At 40.8% G+C, this 22351-nt stretch overlaps 1 protein-coding gene across 2 annotated transcripts; it reads right to left on the bottom strand.

The window, feature by feature from the left end:
• Window positions 1-10128: 10128 nt before the first annotated feature.
• On the bottom strand, window positions 10129-17611 carry LOC134933065 (serine-rich adhesin for platelets-like). Of its 2 annotated transcripts, none has more exons than XM_063928012.1 (6): window positions 16491-17611; window positions 15713-15790; window positions 13797-14261; window positions 13506-13694; window positions 11497-13361; window positions 10129-10214 (listed from the first exon to the last, which is right to left on the bottom strand). In XM_063928012.1, the coding sequence occupies exons 1-5, from the start codon at window positions 16942-16944 to the stop codon at window positions 11506-11508; spliced, it is 3042 nt and encodes a 1013-aa protein (XP_063784082.1). In that variant the 5' UTR covers window positions 16945-17611; the 3' UTR covers window positions 10129-10214; window positions 11497-11505. The 2 variants fall into 2 exon arrangements, with proteins under 2 accessions (XP_063784082.1, XP_063784083.1); XM_063928013.1 differs by having other exon boundaries at window positions 11497-13343; window positions 16491-17199.
• Window positions 17612-22351: the final 4740 nt, after the last annotated feature.

Here is a 22351-nt window from a genome sequence, read left to right as displayed (position 1 = left end):
CTGCCGTCAATTATTCCCTGCATGGTACACTATCCCCCCCCCCATCCCTGCCCACCCCATCAGGCGTCTTGCATTAGACGCTACCCCCGTTAATAGCTTCAGCCGCCCGACTCTCCTCTTATGCCTGGAACTACAAGTCCAAGGCTGACCGCCAAGCTCCCACAAGCCTTTACCCACTGCCGTCAATCATTCCCTGCATGGTACACTATCCCCCCCCCCCCCCTCCCTGCGCACCCATACTAAACAAATTAAATCATGTTTATGTCTCCCTTACACCCCTATCTGTAGACTCCAAGTCTCTTACATACAAACACCATACTAATCCGAGTCACATAAAGTTCACCACTTATCTTATTGTCTCCTCCAGACCCCATGTCTCTCCTGTCAAAACCTTTGAATGATCACGCACCCAAGAACATGTTGGGTGCGTGTTGTTTTCAAACTCCAAATAATAAAACCCCCCCCCAGACTATTCTATGCACCCTCATTGAAGTCATCACCCTTCCCAAATTTACACCCCCCCCAATCCATCCAAAATGAAAAGCTTCCTCCGCTAATTTCCAAATCAAATACCCTCCTCTAAAGCATGGAACTACAAGTCCAAGGCTGCCCGCCAATCTCCCACAAGCCTTTACCCACTGCCGCCAATCATTCCCTGCATGGTACACTATCCCCCCCCCCCCCCCCCATCCCTGCGCACCCCTCTATTTTTGGACGTACACTCCTATGTGTTCTCTTCACACCCCACCCCCCTGCACCCCATCAGGCGTCTTGCATTAGACGCTACCCCCGTTAATAGCTTCAGCCGCCCGACTCTCCTCTTATGCCTGGAACTACAAGTCCAAGGCTGACCGCCAAGCTCCCACAAGCCTTTACCCACTGCCGTCAATTATTCCCTGCATGGTACACTAGCCCCCCCCATCCCTGCGCACCCCATCAGGCGTCTTGCATCAGACGCTACCCCCGTTAATAGCTTCAGCCGCCCGACTCTCCTCTTATGCCTGGAACTACAAGTCCAAGGCTGACCGCCAAGCTCCCACAAGCCTTTACCCACTGCCGTCAATTATTCCCTGCATGGTACACTAGCCCCCCCCATCCCTGCGCACCCCATCAGGCGTCTTGCATTAGACGCTACCCCCGTTAATAGCTTCAGCCGCCCGACTCTCCTCTTATGCCTGGAACTACAAGTCCAAGGCTGACCGCCAAGCTCCCACAAGCCTTTACCCACTGCCGTCAATCATTCCCTGCATGGTACACTATCCCCCCCCCCCCCCTCCCTGCGCACCCATACTAAACAAATTAAATCATGTTTATGTCTCCCTTACACCCCTATCTGTAGACTCCAAGTCTCTTACATACAAACACCATACTAATCCGAGTCACATAAAGTTCACCACTTATCTTATTGTCTCCTCCAGACCCCATGTCTCTCCTGTCAAAACCTTTGAATGATCACGCACCCAAGAACATGTTGGGTGCGTGTTGTTTTCAAACTCCAAATAATAAAACCCCCCCCCAGACTATTCTATGCACCCTCATTGAAGTCATCACCCTTCCCAAATTTACACCCCCCCCAATCCATCCAAAATGAAAAGCTTCCTCCGCTAATTTCCAAATCAAATACCCTCCTCTAAAGCATGGAACTACAAGTCCAAGGCTGCCCGCCAATCTCCCACAAGCCTTTACCCACTGCCGCCAATCATTCCCTGCATGGTACACTATCCCCCCCCCCCCCCCCATCCCTGCGCACCCCTCTATTTTTGGACGTACACTCCTATGTGTTCTCTTCACACCCCACCCCCCTGCACCCCATCAGGCGTCTTGCATTAGACGCTACCCCCGTTAATAGCTTCAGCCGCCCGACTCTCCTCTTATGCCTGGAACTACAAGTCCAAGGCTGACCGCCAAGCTCCCACAAGCCTTTACCCACTGCCGTCAATTATTCCCTGCATGGTACACTAGCCCCCCCCATCCCTGCGCACCCCATCAGGCGTCTTGCATCAGACGCTACCCCGCTAATAGATTCAGCCGCCCGACTTTCCTCTTATGCGTGGAACTACAAGTACAAGGCTGCCCGACAATCTCCCACAAGCCTTTACCCACTGCCGTCAATCATTCCCTGCATGGTACACTATCCCCCCCCCCCCCCCCATCCCTGCGCACCCCTCTATTTCTGGACGTACACTCCTATGTGTTCTCTTCACACCCCACCCCCCTGCACCCCATCAGGCGTCTTGCATTAGACGCTACCCCCGTTAATAGCTTCAGCCGCCCGACTCTCCTCTTATGCCTGGAAATACAAGTCCAAGGCTGACCGCCAAGCTCCCACAAGCCTCTTATGCCTGGAACTACAAGTACAAGGCTGACCGCCAAGCTCCCACAAGCCTCTTATGCCTGGAACTACAAGTACAAGGCTGACCGCCAAGCTCCCACAAGCCTCTTATGCCTGGAACTACAAGTCCAAGGCTGACCGCCAAGCTCCCACAAGCCTTTACCCACTGCCGTCAATTATTCCCTGCATGGTACACTATCCCCCCCCCCATCCCTGCCCACCCCATCAGGCGTCTTGCATTAGACGCTACCCCCGTTAATAGCTTCAGCCGCCCGACTCTCCTCTTATGCCTGGAACTACAAGTCCAAGGCTGACCGCCAAGCTCCCACAAGCCTTTACCCACTGCCGTCAATCATTCCCTGCATGGTACACTATCCCCCCCCCCCCCTCCCTGCGCACCCATACTAAACAAATTAAATCATGTTTATGTCTCCCTTACACCCCTATCTGTAGACTCCAAGTCTCTTACATACAAACACCATACTAATCCGAGTCACATAAAGTTCACCACTTATCTTATTGTCTCCTCCAGACCCCATGTCTCTCCTGTCAAAACCTTTGAATGATCACGCACCCAAGAACATGTTGGGTGCGTGTTGTTTTCAAACTCCAAATAATAAAACCCCCCCCCAGACTATTCTATGCACCCTCATTGAAGTCATCACCCTTCCCAAATTTACACCCCCCCCAATCCATCCAAAATGAAAAGCTTCCTCCGCTAATTTCCAAATCAAATACCCTCCTCTAAAGCATGGAACTACAAGTCCAAGGCTGCCCGCCAATCTCCCACAAGCCTTTACCCACTGCCGCCAATCATTCCCTGCATGGTACACTATCCCCCCCCCCCCACCCATCCCTGCGCACCCCTCTATTTCTGGACGTACACTCCCATTCTTCTCATACCTCCCCCTGTACCCCTTTATGTGCCTCTAATGAGACTCTGGCACCTACAAAGTTATTTCTATTGCGTGTCGCTACAAGTCTCATTCCGGACCATGAACAATCGTATGACGGCACTCTCCATATATTATTGACAAACCTCTCTAAGTATACATTTTTTATATTTTATACTAGTATAGGTATGTATCCTAATAAAAGTTTTTTATTTAAATCCAATCAATATCCCAACGTTTTACCCTTAAAAAATATTTGTTAATTTTAACCCTCCCACTTATTTAAATTTAAAGTTTTGGCCATTGGTTACATTTGAATATATTTTAACTCTCCTCCCTCTTCAAAATGCTATAAAGAGTTACTCTTAGCTCAGGTCTACATAATCGACATTCATCCAGCCTTCTGATCAAGTACTCATTCGTATTTCAACTATGGCTGATGAACCTTCATGTCGTTTGGTTCCTTCTACAAGAGGAATGCTCTTAAACATAGACGGATATCTTTTGGCAAAAAACAAGCAGCGTGGTGATGTCGTCTATTGGCACTGCACAGAGAGGAAGACCGGCCCTTGTTCATGTTTTGCAAAGACGACCATTGTTGCAGGACAGCACCAACTTAATACTCATGGAGAACATACTCATACTCCGAAGGCTGAAAAAACAGATGTTGCCATTGCCAAGGCATCAATAAAGCAACGTGCAAGGGATACCAATGATCCACCATCTGTAATAATTCAAGCGGTTACTGCCCAAATGCCGTCTACTAGTGCTGCCTGTCTTCCTAACAGTGAATCCCTCCGTAAACTTGTGAAAAGGGTAAGGAGAGCGGATTGCCCACCTGAGCCAACCACACTCGATGATATTGATATCCCACATAATTTGGAATACATTGATGGGATAAAATTTCTTGGAAAGGACAGTACTTTCCACAACGAAAGGACACTATTATTCAGTACAGAAGCTAACTTGCGGAAGCTTCATGAGGCACCGTATTGGGTAATGGATGGCACTTTCAAAACGTGTCCAACCCTATTTAGACAAATATACTCAATTCATGCTATGGTTGGCACAGATGACAGTACGCAACGCTTCGTCCCACTGGTCTATGGATTGCTTAGTAGCAAAAGTGAGGTTTGTTATATCCGTTTTTTAGAAGACCTACAGGATTATGCACAGGAATATGATATTCTATTTTCTCCTCTTTACATTTTGACAGATTTTGAGAATGCTGCAATACAAGCAGCTAAACAAGTTTTTCCGAGTAGCACACATAAGTGTTGCTTGTTTCATTTAGGTCAAAATATTTGGCGAAAAATTCAATCATGTGGCTTATCTGTACAATATGGACGTGATCATGCTTTTGCTATGAAACTTAGGAACCTTCAGGCACTTTCCTTCCTCCCAGCAGACGAAATCCCTGCTGCATTTGAACAATTAAAATCAGAAATGCCTCCTAATGCTGCTACATTAGTAACTTATTTTGAGGAGACATATATATTGGGGCGGCTTAGAGAACGAACCAGAAGTCAAAACAGATGTCCCCCACTGTTTCCACCATGCATGTGGTCAGTGCATGACAATATGGTTGGTGGGATTCCAAGGACCCAAAATAAGTTGGAAGGATGGCACAGGAGATGGAATATTCTCCTGGGAGAGAAAAAGTTTGGAGTCTACAAACTTATCTCCTATCTTCACAAGGAGCAACAAATGACCACCAAGCTCATTGAAAAAGTAACCTTTAATGTTGCCCGAACACCAACCAAACGTGAAAATACTGCTCGAGAAGATGCACTACAGAAATGTTTTGCCCAACTTGGTTTCATAGATTTGATGGAATTTCTAAATGCCATTGCCTTCCATCTCAAGTTGGAGTAACTTTAAAACTAATTCTAAACATAGTTATTTTTTCATTTTAAAGTTAAGTTTCATATTTTCTATGGTTTATTTTTCATTAGTTGACTTTCAATCATTTAAAATACCATAAAAAAAAAACCACTTTTCACATATTGAATTTTCGGGTGCTATCATTACTGGTAAGTAGAATTTTTATAATTATAGAAATTAACTATTATTCAAGTATTTTCTACATTATGTTTTCCATTCTAAAATATACATCAATCAAAAATCTCTAGCTATATTTTAAAGATTTAAAATATAATGGTTTCCCATTTCAGTTTAGCACAGTTGTACCCATGTAATGTTTTTCATAAAGTTTCCCTTCATTAATTTTAACATAAATTTTATTAATATTCTTCAATTAAAACAATTATATTGTTTATCAAACAGATTTACAATATTTTCTATATCAAAACAAATATATATATATATTTGGTTGCACCATTTTTGAAATCCTATTTTTACTGCAACGGTTAGATTTTTTTATTTGCCTAATTCATGGTGTACATGCTGTGGTTCTCCATTTGCTGTTGAAATAAACATCCCAGCATGCACTCTCACAGGTTTGCTTTTATTATATTTAAACATGTTGTCCATGCTTGCTGGGAGGTGTATTTAAAATGCCGAAGGAAACCATGGACTAGGTAATGGTTAGGCAACCTTTGTCTCACCAACTTCTGTGTAACTAAACTACCCAGCATGCACTGCCACAGTGTTGGCATCACTATAATAAAAAAAAAGTTTAAAGGCATGCAGTATGCTGTGGTTCCATAACTCATTTAGACACATGCTGTGTTATCCTGGCCTTATCCTTATGAAATAACTGTTTTTAACACAATGAGATAAATTCTAATTTATGTATAAACTGTAAAAATGCAAAACAGTGATAGGTATTAATTAAATTATTAATGTTTTCTTGTGCATGTAACATACTAAATATTATGATTGGTTAATAACAATCTTACATTGTTACACCTCATTTCTCAAACAAGCAATACCCCCTTCCCTTAAATTTGATTATTTTTTTAAATTATAAAGAATTTATTAGCACACAAATGTCAATATAGTATAGTAGACACTAACTCTAAATTGATGTAACTGTAATGGTCTGCATGCAGGCTCAATCTAGCAGCAGCGATAGCGATGTTCGTCACCGCGCATCGCTATCGCAGAGGGGGCTACACACGAGTGATATGTGCAGAAAATCTAATCAATCTAGTCAGATTGATTAGATTTTAGCCATGGATCTCTCCATGAGTACCCCCCTTAATATTGCTCTCTAAATTGTATACAATTTCAAAGTGCATATCAACTATTCTAAACATTTGCTAACTTTTCTGCATTGCTAATATATTTACTCAATTTTTTTAAATTAGTTTACTGTTCTGACCTCCCAATCATCATCTGCAAGCCAAAGAAGATTTTTTCTCCTTATTACTTTCCAGGTAATATGCATTTTAAAACAATTTGATGTAGATAATTTGTCTTCTATTTATGTACCTTAATCATCTGTTCTAATGTAATAGTTTAATCTTGACATTGTTAATTATATTTTTTTTTCACCTAAACTAGTTATCTTGTTTGCCCTTCCAATCAACTGCAATCCGCTGATTAGGACTCCTCATTATTTGGTTTTGCGGTAACTATACCTATTGAAACAGTTTTTATCATTTTTATATTTAGCCTGTTTACGTACTTTAATCAGCTCTTAACAAAACATATTACATACATTAAATAATATTTTTAATTTATTTCTTACATAATCTTGTTAACTGTTATGACCTTTGAAATGTCTGATATCCATATCTTCATTTTTAGATTCATTCCTTTTTTTTTATTTAATTATAATTCTAAACTAAATTGTACTTCTAACATGAATCCTGGAATCATGTACCTTTAAAAATATTAACATATCTAAAATGAACATATTTGCTTTACCTATACACTAATATATATATTACTACACAGGACCATATCTCTAACTTTGGAAATGCCTAGTATGGATCCACTCTCTATTGTTAATATTACATAACAATAAAATATTATTCAACTGAATATATTTATTTGAAAAAATATCATATTTAACTATATTGTTATGACAGCAATATATTTAACATTTTCCTATTGAATTATTTTAAACAATAACCAAAATCAAATGTTCGTAATTTTTATCCATCATTAATATAAACACTGTCAGATTAGGATGGCAATAGTATTTCCACATCTTCTTCAGAAACTGTGTATATTTACCAAAATATAGTACAATAATAAAATTATACAATACTAATAAAACTGTGTAATATCTCTCAATGTTTGGGTATTAAAGTTGACAGATTTTTACCCTTAATGTAAACTAAAAAAAAATTACTCTTAGATTAACAAATATGAAAAAAAATTTTTTTTTTGTTTTTATATTATTATATAGAAAACACGTAAAAAAAATTCCTTTTTTAAATTTTTTTATTGAATCATCATTGTTTGTGCACACAGTGTATGACTATTTTTTTTTCAATACAGGAAAAGAAACTTGATCCACAATGAATCCACAACAAAGAATATGAAAACCATCTTGATCCTACATAACATAATCTGATGCGGTGATATTATTCTTATTAATCTTTATTATAGAAACATATACAATATATTTTTTTCAAGATTTATTTATAAATCTATTACCAGTTATAATATGTTAACCTGTTCAAAGTTCACCCTTTAGAAAATAAAAGTTTTATTCATTGAAAATACTATGTTAGCTTATTGTTTTTATTATTATTCCTCATACTTACAGCACCCTAAAACTTAAATGACGCAATATGTGGGAAATACATACGCGTGTATGTCTTTGAGGGAAACATGGGAAATGATGATAGCGTCAATTGGCTAGATGGTTTACGCCATCAAAGAACCATATATATTTGCTAATCTGATCCCATCCTTACCTTCATAATTTTAATTTCCAATTCCAATTTTTTATATATCAATATTAAAAATTTACTATTTTGCGAGTTTGGAAGCAAATTTGTGTAATGTGTACATTAAACACACAAATATGTTCCGATTGGTAATCTATTCAAATATTATTGCAAATACAATTAGAATATATAAATAGTGGGAGCGCAGAATGAATCCAATATATTATTTTATTTAAAATATTAATATGTCATCCACATAAAAATGCAGTACATGAACTAGCCTAAGAAAAAACAATTGATATTATATAAATGTAAACGAGACTGCCATATCTCCTGAACAAATATGAATAAAAATCCTTTAATAAACCCTAGTTAGGGCTGCATTAATGCTTCATGAAAATCAGCCGTGCGTCCACGAGCTGAAATGATTGTAAAAAGGAGACTGCTAAAAAGTGCCTCTGTTATAAGTCACTGTCCTCCTTATACACAATAGAATCTCATTGGTAGAGAGTGTCCCAGTACTGGACTTGCGGACAACCGTGCTGTAGTATTATGTGGCAAATGGATAGTGATGGTCAAATTCTATTTGTGGTATATCACCTGATGTAGAAGCCTCTCCGTCAAAGGCGCTGTACTGAGCCGGGTTTGCTGGGGCTCTGTGCAGTGAACGTACAGCTGGTCTCGTCACCGGTGTACCATCCAGATGAACACGGTAGTTTAATTCTGCTGAAGGATGCTGTACCAGTCTGGATATGCAACAGTGTAAAAATACTGGAGCAGCAGATTCTCCGTCCGCTGGTGGAAAAATCTGTATTAATTGCGGCTACGGTCCACTGGATGCATGCGGGTCACAGGGTGTTAAGAGAATATAGCAGTCCAAATGAGGTACTTCAAAGGAGTACCTTAACGCGTTTCTCGTCCCACAACGCTGGCCGTTTCATCAGAAGGAAATGAATTTTATTTCATTTCAAAGGTACTCCTTTGAAGGACCTCATTTGGACTGCTATATTCTCCTGACACCCTGTGAGCCGCATGCATCGAGTGGACCGTAGCCGCAATTAATACGGATTTTTACACCAGCGGACGGAGAATCTGCTGCTCCAGTATTTTTACACTGTTGCATATCCAGACTGGTACAGCATCCTTCAGCAGAATTAAACTACCGTGTTCATCTGGATGGTACACCGGTGACGAGACCAGCTGTACGTTCACTGCACAGAGCCCCAGCAAACCCGGCTCAGTACAGCGCCTTTGACGGAGAGGCTTCTACATCAGGTGATATACCACAAATAGAATTTGACCATCACTATCCATTTGCCACAGAATACTACAGCACGGTTGTCCGCAAGTCCAGTACTGGGACACTCTCTACCAATGAGATTCTATTGTGTATAAGGAGGACAGTGACTTATAACAGAGGCACTTTTTAGCAGTCTCCTTTTTACAATCATTTCAGCTCGTGGACGCACGGCTGATTTTCATGAAGCATTAATGCAGCCCTAACTAGGGTTTATTAAAGGTTTTTTATTCATATTTGTTCAGGAGATATGGCAGTCTCGTTTACATTTATATAATATCAATTGTTTTTTCTGAGGCTAGTTCATGTACTGCATTTTTATGTGGATGACATATTAATATTTTAAATAAAACAATATATTGGATTCATTCTGCGCTCCCACTCTTTCTTTTTTCACACTCACTTTGATCCATTGTTGGGGCAGCCCGCCCACAACTGGTGAGCAGCCGCCTGAATCCAACTACATATAGTGTGTGTATTTTAGAGCGCAAATCTTTTGTATATATTTTTTGAATATATAAATGCATTGTTAAGCAAATGCAAATTATTAACAATACAAAACTTGCAATAATTTTTTTGGGATATTATTAGAATATAAATTATATATATATGCATGAACAATCACTGTAATATGGAATATGTGTCTGTACATATATTTTCTCTATTTTTATCTTGAACATATTAGTATGTGAACCCCACCAACATGAACAAACCAAAACAAAACAAAATAAATTTAGAACATTTTCAGGAATGCACGACTTGAAGTATCTCAGAAAGTATATTCCTATTATCGATTTGTCTTTTCAAACAGGACACATGGATGACTCTGTATCCCTCTGTCTTCAGTTCCTTCACCCTGGCTCGCAAGACCGTTTGTGACATATCTAAAAATGAAGTAAAACAGGTAAGTTCTTGAAAGTTAATTTCCATACTTTTGTCCACCTTATCTTTAACTGTAGTCTTCATTTTAAAAGAAATGCAAGGTTTAAAGGTAACAACCCTAATTATAATAAAATATTACAATATATATTTCTCATTGTGACTCTAGATCAGTAGTGCACCGAAGATTTTTCCATCATTTGTATTAGCAATGGTTAAGTTAAAGATATACAAGCACTATAGTAATGGGTTCCATCATAAATTATGTTTCACGGCACAGACAAAATTATCATGTCCAAACAACCCCAAAATATTGCAAAAATCACCATTCAATGGAAGCACTACTGACTAATAAAATACATTCTGAAAGAATGCATTTCTTGGACAAAGCAATGCCGTATGTCTGAGTTTAATTTATTAGTCTGCGGTGCCGATGTTTGATGTATGTATATATATATATATATATATATATATATATATATATATATATATAGTGTCAGTTTGTACTGTGCTCCAAACAATAAATACAATATGCTGCAGTGACCTCCTCGTCAGCTTGGCATAAGATGACTATGTAGATGAAAGGTAATCGGCTGCACTCACACTGCCGTATTCAATGATGCAAAAAGTGTCCCTTTATTGCCTACATGTTTTGTTAAAAATCCCCTTCTTCAGGGACAGATTTCTGTCCAAATAACTTGAAAATATCTACATATATTTAAAAGTTTATTATATCCTGTTTAACACTCTTCTTCCTTATGTCTTTACTCTTTTTTTATTTGTTTTCCTTTTATATTTCAGGCAACTTTGTCTACATGTGTGTTTCCAGAGCTCTGGTCCTCTACATAAAACAAAGATATTTGTATGCTACATGCCAGCATTTTGCTTATACTCCACTCTTGTGATGTCTAAACTTGTAGCCTATAACACTCTGCTAAGACTGTATCCAAAGTAAATCAAATGATGTTTTTTTTTTGAAAAATTTACAAACCATACACAAAATTACAATAGAAAATCAATGTAGGATTAACTTAGTTTCCTATTGAGTTTGGTGATTCAAACTCACAATTTGAATAAGAAGCCTATGGCTAAAACTAATTAAAAATAATAAATGTTAGTGTTATATGTAGGATTTTTTAAGTGCAGGATGATGATCGTTGAGTAGGGCACATTTGTTATCTTGAGGAAACACATTTTTTATGTTACGTTTTTCAAAAAAAGCATAGCACATATGTCTCACCATATTTAGTTATCTGATAATGCAATCTATATACATTTATTAATTACCTTTAATATTTAAGCTTCATCCTCATCGTTAGCTTCCTGTCTCTTCCAATGTTGAATTTGAATATTTGCACGCTCTAATCTGACTCGAAGATCCATATTCTCATCATAGCTTGAGCTAGGTCGATAAGCCAATTGCAATCTTGAATGCACTTCTGATGCTACAGCTATGCTTCTCAAATTTGTGTTTTCAGGGCTGTATTCAGAGGGTACAGGTGCAGCGGTGGATTTATACTTTCCTGTTGCAGCGGTGGATTCTGAGGGTCCTGAGTCAGCGGTGGATTCTGAGGCAATTTGTCCAGTAGTGGATTCTGAGTGTCCTGGTTTTGGCTTCAATAAATAGGGCCCTGGTGCAGTGGTGGATACATTGAGGCCTCTATAAGCAGTGGATACATAGTCTCCATGTAAGTTGTTGTATACATAGGGTCCTGATAAAGTGGAGGATACATAGGGTCCTGTAAAAGTAGTGGATACATAGGGTCTTGATGCAGGGATGGATACATAGGGTTCTGCTAAAATTGAGGATACATAGTGTCCTGTTACAGTCGTGGATACAGAGGGTTCTGTTGCAGTGGTGGATACATAGGGTCCTGCTGAAGTGGAGGATACATAGGGTCCTGTAAAAGTAGTGGATACATAGGGTCTTGATGCAGGGATGGATACATAGGGTTCTGCTAAAATTGAGGATACATAGTGTCCTGTTATAGTCGTGGATACAGAGGGTTCTGTTGCAGTGGTGGATACATAGGGTCCTGCTGAAGTGGAGGATACATAGGGTCCTGTAAAAGTAGTGGATACATAGGGTCTTGATGCAGGGATGGATACATAGGGTTCTGCTAAAGTTGAGGATACATAGTGTCCTGTTACAGTCGTGCATACATAGGGTTCTGTTGCAGTGGTGGATACATAGGGTCTTGGTGCAGGGATGGATGCATAGGGTCCTGCAAAAGTGGAGGATACACAGGGTCCTGTTTCACGTATGGATACATAGGGTCCTGATAATGTCGAGGATACATAGGGTCCTGTTAAAGTAGTGGATACATAGGGTCTTGGTGCAGGGATGGATACATAGGGTTCTGATAATGTCGAGGATACATAGGGTCCTGTTAAAGTAGTGGATAGATAGGGTCCTGCTGCAGTGGTGGATACATAGGGTCCTGGTAAAGTGTAGGATGCATATGGTCCTGTTAAAGTGGTGGAAACATTGGTACTTGCTGCAGCAGTGGATACAGAGTATACTGGTAAAGTGGTGGATACATAGGTTACTGTTGCAGTGGTGGATACATAGGGTCCTGGTAAAGTGGTGGATACATCTGTTCCTGCTGCAGGGGTGGATACAGATTCTCCTGGTAAAGTGGTGTATAGATAGGTTCCAGGTGCAGCGCTCGTTGCATACTCTCTGTGTGTAGAGCTTGTTACATAGTCTCCACGTGTACAGCTGGATACAAAGGTTCCTGCTGTAGCATTGGATATACAAGAAGGATTATCTGATCTGGACATTCTTTGTCTTTCTTCTGTCAACAGTTGCATGAAAGTGGAAATCATGCGTGTGATGGTAATAGTCTCATACTGCCATGCTAGCATTTGATTTATACTGTGCTGCATCTGTTGGTAGTTGATTGCTGCCACATTCTGTGATGAAACAAGATGATCGTAAAAATTTGCAAGAGTGACAAGTGCTTGATTCTGTTGTCTTTGTGTTGTGTTGAGAATCTGTATATTATTATTCAGCTGATTTATTTGATGTTCAATTTTTTTCATTTCTTCATTTCTATTCCTCTCAATTAGCTGCATGGTTTCCTTTAAAGAATCCTGTTGGCTAATGGTTTGTGATCTGCTAACGTCACATTCTGTGTGTATAAAAAGTTCTAGGTACAGTTAATACATCAATTTACAGACAATTTATTAAGTATAGTTAGAAGAACCAAAAAATCAAGTTATAAAAAAACCAGTATCTATTAATGATAGTGGATCTCATTAAAATCTATGTTTTATACATTAAAAAAATTTACCTTGATTTGTAGAGTCCAGGAATTGGTCTTGAAGACCATGGTCAATTACACTAGAATGTGCAGTCTCTGCATTCAATTCCACCTGGTTGGTATCTTCTGTATCAATATTACTTTTCTGGCTGTGCAATACAGGCTCCTCATTAATGTTATCCTGTGTCTGTGTGGCAGTCACCATGTTGCTTTCTATGGCTTAAAACATAATAGATAAATACCATTAATCTTAAACATAGTTTTTAACCATATTGAATATCAATGATAGTACATTTTAATTATATTGATCAAAATAAATACCTTTATCTAACATTAAAGGGTTTAGCATGGTTGAATTTTCTTCCTCCATGAAAGGATCATCCATTGTTGATTGTTCTTGCCTCATGGATGTTTCATTTACCGTGGAAGTCTCTACCGTAGTGGAACTTTGAACCACAGAAGAATATTCTTGCATCATTGATGTTTGGTCCGCCGTGGAATGATCATCCACTCTTGCCGAATGTTTCAGCATTGATGGTTCGGCCACAAAGGAAGTATCATCCACTGTCGAAGTATGTTGCAGCATTGATGGTTGGTCCAACATGGTAGCATGGTCCGCTGTTGCATCATGATGCAGCATTGATGGTTCGTCCACCATGGAAGGATTGTCCAATGTTAAAATATGTGGCATCACTGATGGTTCATCCGCAGTTGGAGGAAAATTGTCTGTCATAACTGTTTTTGTTTCAGAAAAAGAAACTTTCCTTGAAATTGTTGTAAAGGAACCTGAAATAAATAATAGGTATATTTAACATTGCATACATATAAATACATAATATTTGATAGACATTACAATATTTCTAGCATTATAAAACTGTGTAAAGCATACCTCAAAAATGTATTTACTTATATTTTTTTACTAATATTTTTTAATACATATAATATTTTATTATATTTATTATTATTATTTTATTACAACAGAAAAAAAGCCTTTTTGGCTCAATAATATAGCTTCTAATCCAATTTTTGATTTATTTCTACAACATAGGGTAAAACATTATAGCTAGCACAATATTATTTTACAGTAGGAGGGCATGTTTATAAAATTAGAATAAGATGCTAGATAGCATGTGTGTATGTTTTTAGGTTCAACGCTAACTCAGGAAAGTAGGTAGCAATTTACAACACACTGTGGAAATATTTGACTAAAAATCTGTAAAAAAAAAAGGTGAGTCTAATACAAAGCTCTAACACTTATCTGTGTGGCCGGTAAGGGGGTGACAGTTAAAAATCATTACTGGTCGGCCTTGCGTGGATGAATAGTGACAAGACATAAGTGTATGGAGAAGGGTTGTCGGTACTTAGTTATATAGTAAAAAATTTCAACATGGGTTTTTAATTCTGTTTTTGTTCTCACATTCCTCGTTAAGTGATGTGTTGTGTAAGGTGCCTAGCTCAGCTACCGCTGTATTATTTGCAGGTTCCCATTCCCAATTGTTGTCCAAGTTGATCCTTAAATAGGAAGAAAAATAACTAATTAAATTAAGAAGGTTGGACTCAGGTCTACTTATTTCTCATGTCAATCTAATGACCATGTCTACATAATAAATGTTGACTTTTAGTAGCCCAATCAATGTTTATCTACCTAATGACCTCCTACATGAAAAAATTAAGTTCGGATATCTTACATATATAACATAGTGAGGGTTGCCTGTAGTCCACACATTTACAGCATTTAGAAGAGTAGCATCAGCAGCAGGATTGGGCTGACAAAGAATGGCATAATTCTCCTTTGCGCCTGCAATTTTACCCATTGGCGGCAGCAGCGTTCGTAGAATGTCCTTTATAAGTGTAATTATTGATAATCAATTACAAAGTAATCAGTTAACTTTTGGTATATCTCGTTGATAAAACGAGAGACATAAGTAAGAGATTTTAATTTAATTAATTTATTTTGATTATACTAGCATTTACTTAGCAATTAACTATTTTTTTCAGCTAATAATTATATATGTATTTAAAAAAAAAAATTACATTGATTTTTAATTATGACCAAAGTATTTATTTTGGCTCAATAGAACAAAGAAATTAACAGTATATGTTTTCATATGCACTATATTTTGAAATATCTTACATAAACTATTTATTATCTAACTCACGATATAACATCATACAATATTGCAAACATTATTTACTGTTTAGTTGTAACGTTTTTACTTTTGTTTTAAATTTTTTACCAGACTGTTGCTCTTCCAAATTCTTCTGCTTTTTCTTATGTGTTTTCTTTTGATTTTTTTCTTGAGCAACCTTAAGTTCTTTAGCAAATATAAAAAATAAAATAAAAATATTACAGTTACTAAACATTTTAATATCACACACACACACACACACACACACACACACACACACACACACACACACACACACATTGAGTAAACCTTATCCTAAATGATGGGTTCAGGTACTAATTTGGATATACAATTTGAAAGTATTTGTACTAACTGCATATCATAATGAGATCGCATGGCGATGGTGTCCAAATTGAAGCACAGAGTGCATTTATGTTTAATATACACATTATACACAAACCCGTAAGGTCATTTTATACAATTTTTTAACATACTTTGTGCATTAAACAAAGTGTGTGTATATTTACACAATTAATTTGTTTCATATACACATTATACAAACAGCCTGAAGGTCAATTTATGTAATTTTCTTTATAATGTTGTGTATTAAAATAATTATTTTCACATTTGCCATCATAAAACAAATTTTTCACTATCTTACTCTCCCATTAAAATATATGTGTAAACATTTTTTATTTTATTGATTGATATTGGGCTATGGCATACTCCACCTATGTTTGTGTGTATATAGATATAGACACACACACATCTGGTGGATTGATATTTTTCATGGACAATACGCTAATATATCTATCTATCTATCTATCTATCTATCTATCTATCTAGATATAGTTATATACATATTTATAGTTTGTAAAATAGTTACCCTGGGAACCAGTGGGTGGCCTCTCGTCATCTTGTACCATTCTAAAGTGCTCTTCTAGTTTTTTCTCCCAAACCTTTTGGAGTTTTCTTCTACACTTTATTTTATGATTTGTCTTCCTCTTACAGTCACGTAGTCTCTTTTTGCAGCTTTCAGGAGTTCGATGTATATCTCGAGCTGTAGACACAGATTTTGCTATTTCTTCCCAAGTATTATTTTTAAATTTCTGGTGTACATTAAAAGCTTCGGGACCAAATAGCTGACATGTATGATGAATAACTTGGTCAATGAGGGTGTCTGTTTCATCATCTGTGAACTTTGGGGCCCTGTGGATGCTTCCTTCATCAGGAGATTCATATTCATCATGAGAAGCATCACTGTGACTCTTCTGACTGTGAGATGTTTCAGCTTCATCTTGAGTAAGTGAGGTTCGTTTTCTGCTACCACCCTCTGCCATTTTTTAAAACTAAGACAATCTAAATAAAGACAAAGATTTACTAAATAATTCTATATATATGTTCTATAATTTTTTTCTATTAATCATTTATTAATTAAGAATTATGTTTTCAATTTATCTGGAGCCATGCACTGATACTTAGATGCCAAATAATTCACTAGCCTTGAAACATCCATCGATGGTAGTAAACCATCTGTTTCTCCCCATCAATGTTAAAATTATTCAAACCTGATATAGACCTTGAAAAAGGGACAGCATAGTCCAGAAACGCGTTGGTTTGCCATGCTGTGCCTTATTCCATAATCAAGACGGACAATCTCTGCATGCTTTGGGTAACATTTGTGATTCTAAACTCTGGAGCCTACTGCTTTCTCAACACCTGCGGCTCACACCAAATATAAGGGTACGATCACTTTCCTGCCTTCATTGTGAATCACAACGTGTTTGAGATTTTTTTTTTTCATATTTTTTTTCTTTTATGAAATATTTTACATTATACATTATACATATCAGCGGATTGGTTGCCATGGACAACTTCTCCACTGGCTCACTTTAACACACTTTTCAATGCTTCATGAATAGATCACTATGGGAGAGACGTCATGAGATCTCTGCCATAGCAGCGACGTACAGACACTAGAGGTCAGTAATGACCTCTAGTATCTGTCACTGGAGACGGCTACAGCGGACGCCCACACAGTCCACGGCGTCTGCTGCAGACGGGGAGCGGGCAGGCGGCGGTGACTGCGGACACAGGACGCAGCGCACTGGGCGTATGCACTGCTTGAATGCACAAATAACCGCTCATGGCAATACCAAATCAATATCAGCAGCATAACTATTTCTCAAGTAACAGTGTTTTAAGTGGGATGGCCATGGGTGTGTTCAGCTGCGATGTGAAAAGTGTGAGTGGACAAATATGGTCACTAAAGGGTCTATTCATACAGAAAACGAAAACATAATTGATACTTATCACTACACATCGCATTGCTTTGATGCGATGTATAGCTGTGATAAGTAGCAATTAATGTATACTTACCCTTAAGACGATGCGCTGCGGTGTCTAGGGCTATTGCGGTGAGGTCTGCTCCAGCGGTCCTTCCCAGCGATGCGCGGGGTACAGCGGAGGGTCACTTTGCGCATGCGCAGGGTGTTTACCTCCCGTCAGCCCGCAGTAGTTGCTGTGAGGTCGGGGGGCAGAGCCAGCGCGAGGTGCAGAGCAGTGATCGGGGAAGCATTGAGCTTCCCTGATGTCTCCGCACTACAGTTCAGGTTACGGCGTCCTGAGATGGCGAACCTGGACTCCATGGAGAAGCGGAAAGCAGAGCTTTCCACACCTTCATGAATCGCACTCACCATTCAAAGGTATGGTGATGCGATTCAGGCACAGAGCGGGGGTAACGCTGGAGAAGTCAGAGACTTCTACACGTTAACCCGCTCTGTGAATTGCAGTAGGCAGAGAAAAGCCCTGTTTACCGCCAAAAAAAGGTCTTTTCAATGCTACATGAATAGACCCCTAACTGTGCTATGGGAGACCATATATGGTTTCAGTCATAGATGGCCATCCTAGCTTCCATGAAAGACCCGCTGACCAATCAAAGATCAGGGGTGGTGAGTCACGGGTGCTGTGGTCTAAACTACGATCGTTATAAAAAAAAAATATATATATATATATATATATATATATATATTTTTAGAACATACATAAATATTGGTTTAGGCTGAGATAGTGATGTACAGAAAACATAGGTTCTCCACCATCGCTGGGAAAAGTATTCTACATCGGTCATAAACCTTGAATTAATTTGATTCATAGATGAACGATAGTCATCCCTAGTGTATTTATCTATGTGGGATAGCACAAATGTATGTTGTGACAATAATCCTTCCTCACATCCAAGACACAGTTGCCACACCCTGCAGGGCTCTGCAATGTGATAAGGGTTGGGTGACATAGCTGTGTATCTGTGCAGTGATGCTAGATGTCTTTAGCATGATGAACAGGCAGCCAAGCATGGAGTTTAATCGGCGCCATTTTGTAATTGGGAACGTACTGTCAGTCACTCTGACTGCAAAACGGCAATAAAACACAGCTATGTTATCACAAAACCAGATAAGTTTACAAAGCCAGATAAAACTGTTCCAGTAACTGTAGTACGATTGGTTGTAATGGATGCAGGGCCGAGGTGTGGTATGGTTAGCAGAGGGTATCTTTAAGATGGATGTAACACATTAATGTAGATTGCTGCATTTGACTGTCAGAAGGAGTTAATCTAAAAAAACCAAGCAGCTAGTGATAGTGAACTCGGTATTATGTAGATCTTGAGGAGGAAACATTTATAAAGAGTGTGTGTGTTTTGTATTTGTCTGAAACGACCTATATTTTCTTCTAACTGTGAAGAATAGAATTAGATGAAAGTTTGAAATTTACCTTAACAGGAAATACAATTATCTTATTGTAAAAAATCAATAGAATACAGCATACCCGGTTTAGTGGTCTCTGGCGCAGTGGGTAAATACAGATTACTTACGCTGACACTCATGAGCGCTGTTCTCAAAATGGCGCCTAAGCAAGGGTCGATCTTGGCTTTTATAATCAATGTGAAACAAACCATCCTACTGCCTAATATTCTAAGTTTCTCATTGGTTCAGCTGTGTGGTAAGATAATGCATCATCTGACATATATCATATCCAACCAATTGGATATCGGAAGCTGAATAATGGGTTTGGTTTGAGGGGGTAGGGCGTTGGACTTTTTAATTATTGGCATGAGTTATTTTTTTTTGGGGGGGGAAATATAATCCTTTTGAAAAGTTTAAGGACTAGTGTTAGCTTAACATAAAGCATCCAGCAAGGTCTCATGAATGCCAGGGTGACAAGGGCTGTCATGAATGGCTGTCAAGAGACACACACACACACACACACACACATACACACACACACACACACACACACACACACACACAGACAGACACACACACTCACTCCCACACACTCACTCCCACACACTCACTCCCACACACTCACTACTTGTCCAACCCATGCTGCCAGGCAGGGATAGCTTGAAGACCTTGGGGCTGTCAGGGATGTGAGAGGGCAGCCTGGGACATGTAGTGCCATGCCTTGTGGGGGAGGACTAGGAGCGTCCCGTTTAGCGGCTAGCCATGGGCGTCTCATCAGTGAAGGCTTGCAGCTGTGCCTTGATGAGGGCGCCCTGTCATCGCGGGGTGCAGGACACACACACACACACACACACACACACACTCACTCCCACACACTCACTCCCACACACTCACTACTTGTCCAACCCATGCTGCCAGGCAGGGATAGCTTGAAGACCTTGGGGCTGTCAGGGATGTGAGAGGGCAGCCTGGGACATGTAGTGCCATGCCTTGTGGGGGAGGACTAGGAGCGTCCCGTTTAGCGGCTAGCCATGGGCGTCTCATCAGTGAAGGCTTGCAGCTGTGCCTTGATGAGGGCGCCCTGTCATCGCGGGGTGCAGGACACACACACACACACACACACACACACACACACACACTCACTCCCACACACTCACTCCCACACACTCACTACTTGTCCAACCCATGCTGCCAGGCAGGGATAGCTTGAAGACCTTGGGGCTGTCAGGGATGTGAGAGGGCAGCCTGGGACATGTAGTGCCATGCCTTGTGGGGGAGGACTAGGAGCGTCCCGTTTAGCGGCTAGCCATGGGCGTCTCATCAGTGAAGGCTTGCAGCTGTGCCTTGATGAGGGCGCCCTGTCATCGCGGGGTGCAGGACACACACACACACACACACACACACACACTCACTCCCACACACTCACTCCCACACACTCACTACTTGTCCAACCCATGCTGCCAGGCAGGGATAGCTTGAAGACCTTGGGGCTGTCAGGGATGTGAGAGGGCAGCCTGGGACATGTAGTGCCATGCCTTGTGGGGGAGGACTAGGAGCGTCCCGTTTAGCGGCTAGCCATGGGCGTCTCATCAGTGAAGGCTTGCAGCTGTGCCTTGATGAGGGCGCCCTGTCATCGCGGGGTGCAGGACACACACACACACACACACACACACACACACTCACTCCCACACACTCACTCCCACACACTCACTACTTGTCCAACCCATGCTGCCAGGCAGGGATAGCTTGAAGACCTTGGGGCTGTCAGGGATGTGAGAGGGCAGCCTGGGACATGTAGTGCCATGCCTTGTGGGGGAGGACTAGGAGCGTCCCGTTTAGCGGCTAGCCATGGGCGTCTCATCAGTGAAGGCTTGCAGCTGTGCCTTGATGAGGGCGCCCTGTCATCGCGGGGTGCAGGACACACACACACACACACACACACACACACACACACACTCACTCCCACACACTCACTCCCACACACTCACTACTTGTCCAACCCATGCTGCCAGGCAGGGATAGCTTGAAGACCTTGGGGCTGTCAGGGATGTGAGAGGGCAGCCTGGGACATGTAGTGCCATGCCTTGTGGGGGAGGACTAGGAGCGTCCCGTTTAGCGGCTAGCCATGGGCGTCTCATCAGTGAAGGCTTGCAGCTGTGCCTTGATGAGGGCGCCCTGTCATCGCGGGGTGCAGGACACACACACACACACACACACACACACACTCACTCCCACACACTCACTCCCACACACTCACTACTTGTCCAACCCATGCTGCCAGGCAGGGATAGCTTGAAGACCTTGGGGCTGTCAGGGATGTGAGAGGGCAGCCTGGGACATGTAGTGCCATGCCTTGTGGGGGAGGACTAGGAGCGTCCCGTTTAGCGGCTAGCCATGGGCGTCTCATCAGTGAAGGCTTGCAGCTGTGCCTTGATGAGGGCGCCCTGTCATCGCGGGGTGCAGGACACACACACACACACACACACACACACACACACTCACTCCCACACACTCACTCCCACACACTCACTACTTGTCCAACCCATGCTGCCAGGCAGGGATAGCTTGAAGACCTTGGGGCTGTCAGGGATGTGAGAGGGCAGCCTGGGACATGTAGTGCCATGCCTTGTGGGGGAGGACTAGGAGCGTCCCGTTTAGCGGCTAGCCATGGGCGTCTCATCAGTGAAGGCTTGCAGCTGTGCCTTGATGAGGGCGCCCTGTCATCGCGGGGTGCAGGACACACACACACACACACACACACACACACACTCACTCCCACACACTCACTCCCACACACTCACTACTTGTCCAACCCATGCTGCCAGGCAGGGATAGCTTGAAGACCTTGGGGCTGTCAGGGATGTGAGAGGGCAGCCTGGGACATGTAGTGCCATGCCTTGTGGGGGAGGACTAGGAGCGTCCCGTTTAGCGGCTAGCCATGGGCGTCTCATCAGTGAAGGCTTGCAGCTGTGCCTTGATGAGGGCGCCCTGTCATCGCGGGGTG

The sequence above is a fragment of the Pseudophryne corroboree genome, chromosome 6 (genome assembly GCF_028390025.1).
Source record: "Pseudophryne corroboree isolate aPseCor3 chromosome 6, aPseCor3.hap2, whole genome shotgun sequence".
Classification (NCBI taxonomy): domain Eukaryota; kingdom Metazoa; phylum Chordata; class Amphibia; order Anura; family Myobatrachidae; genus Pseudophryne; species Pseudophryne corroboree.
Note: the sequence above shows the minus strand (reverse complement) of the source record. Positions and strands in the feature narration are given on the sequence as shown.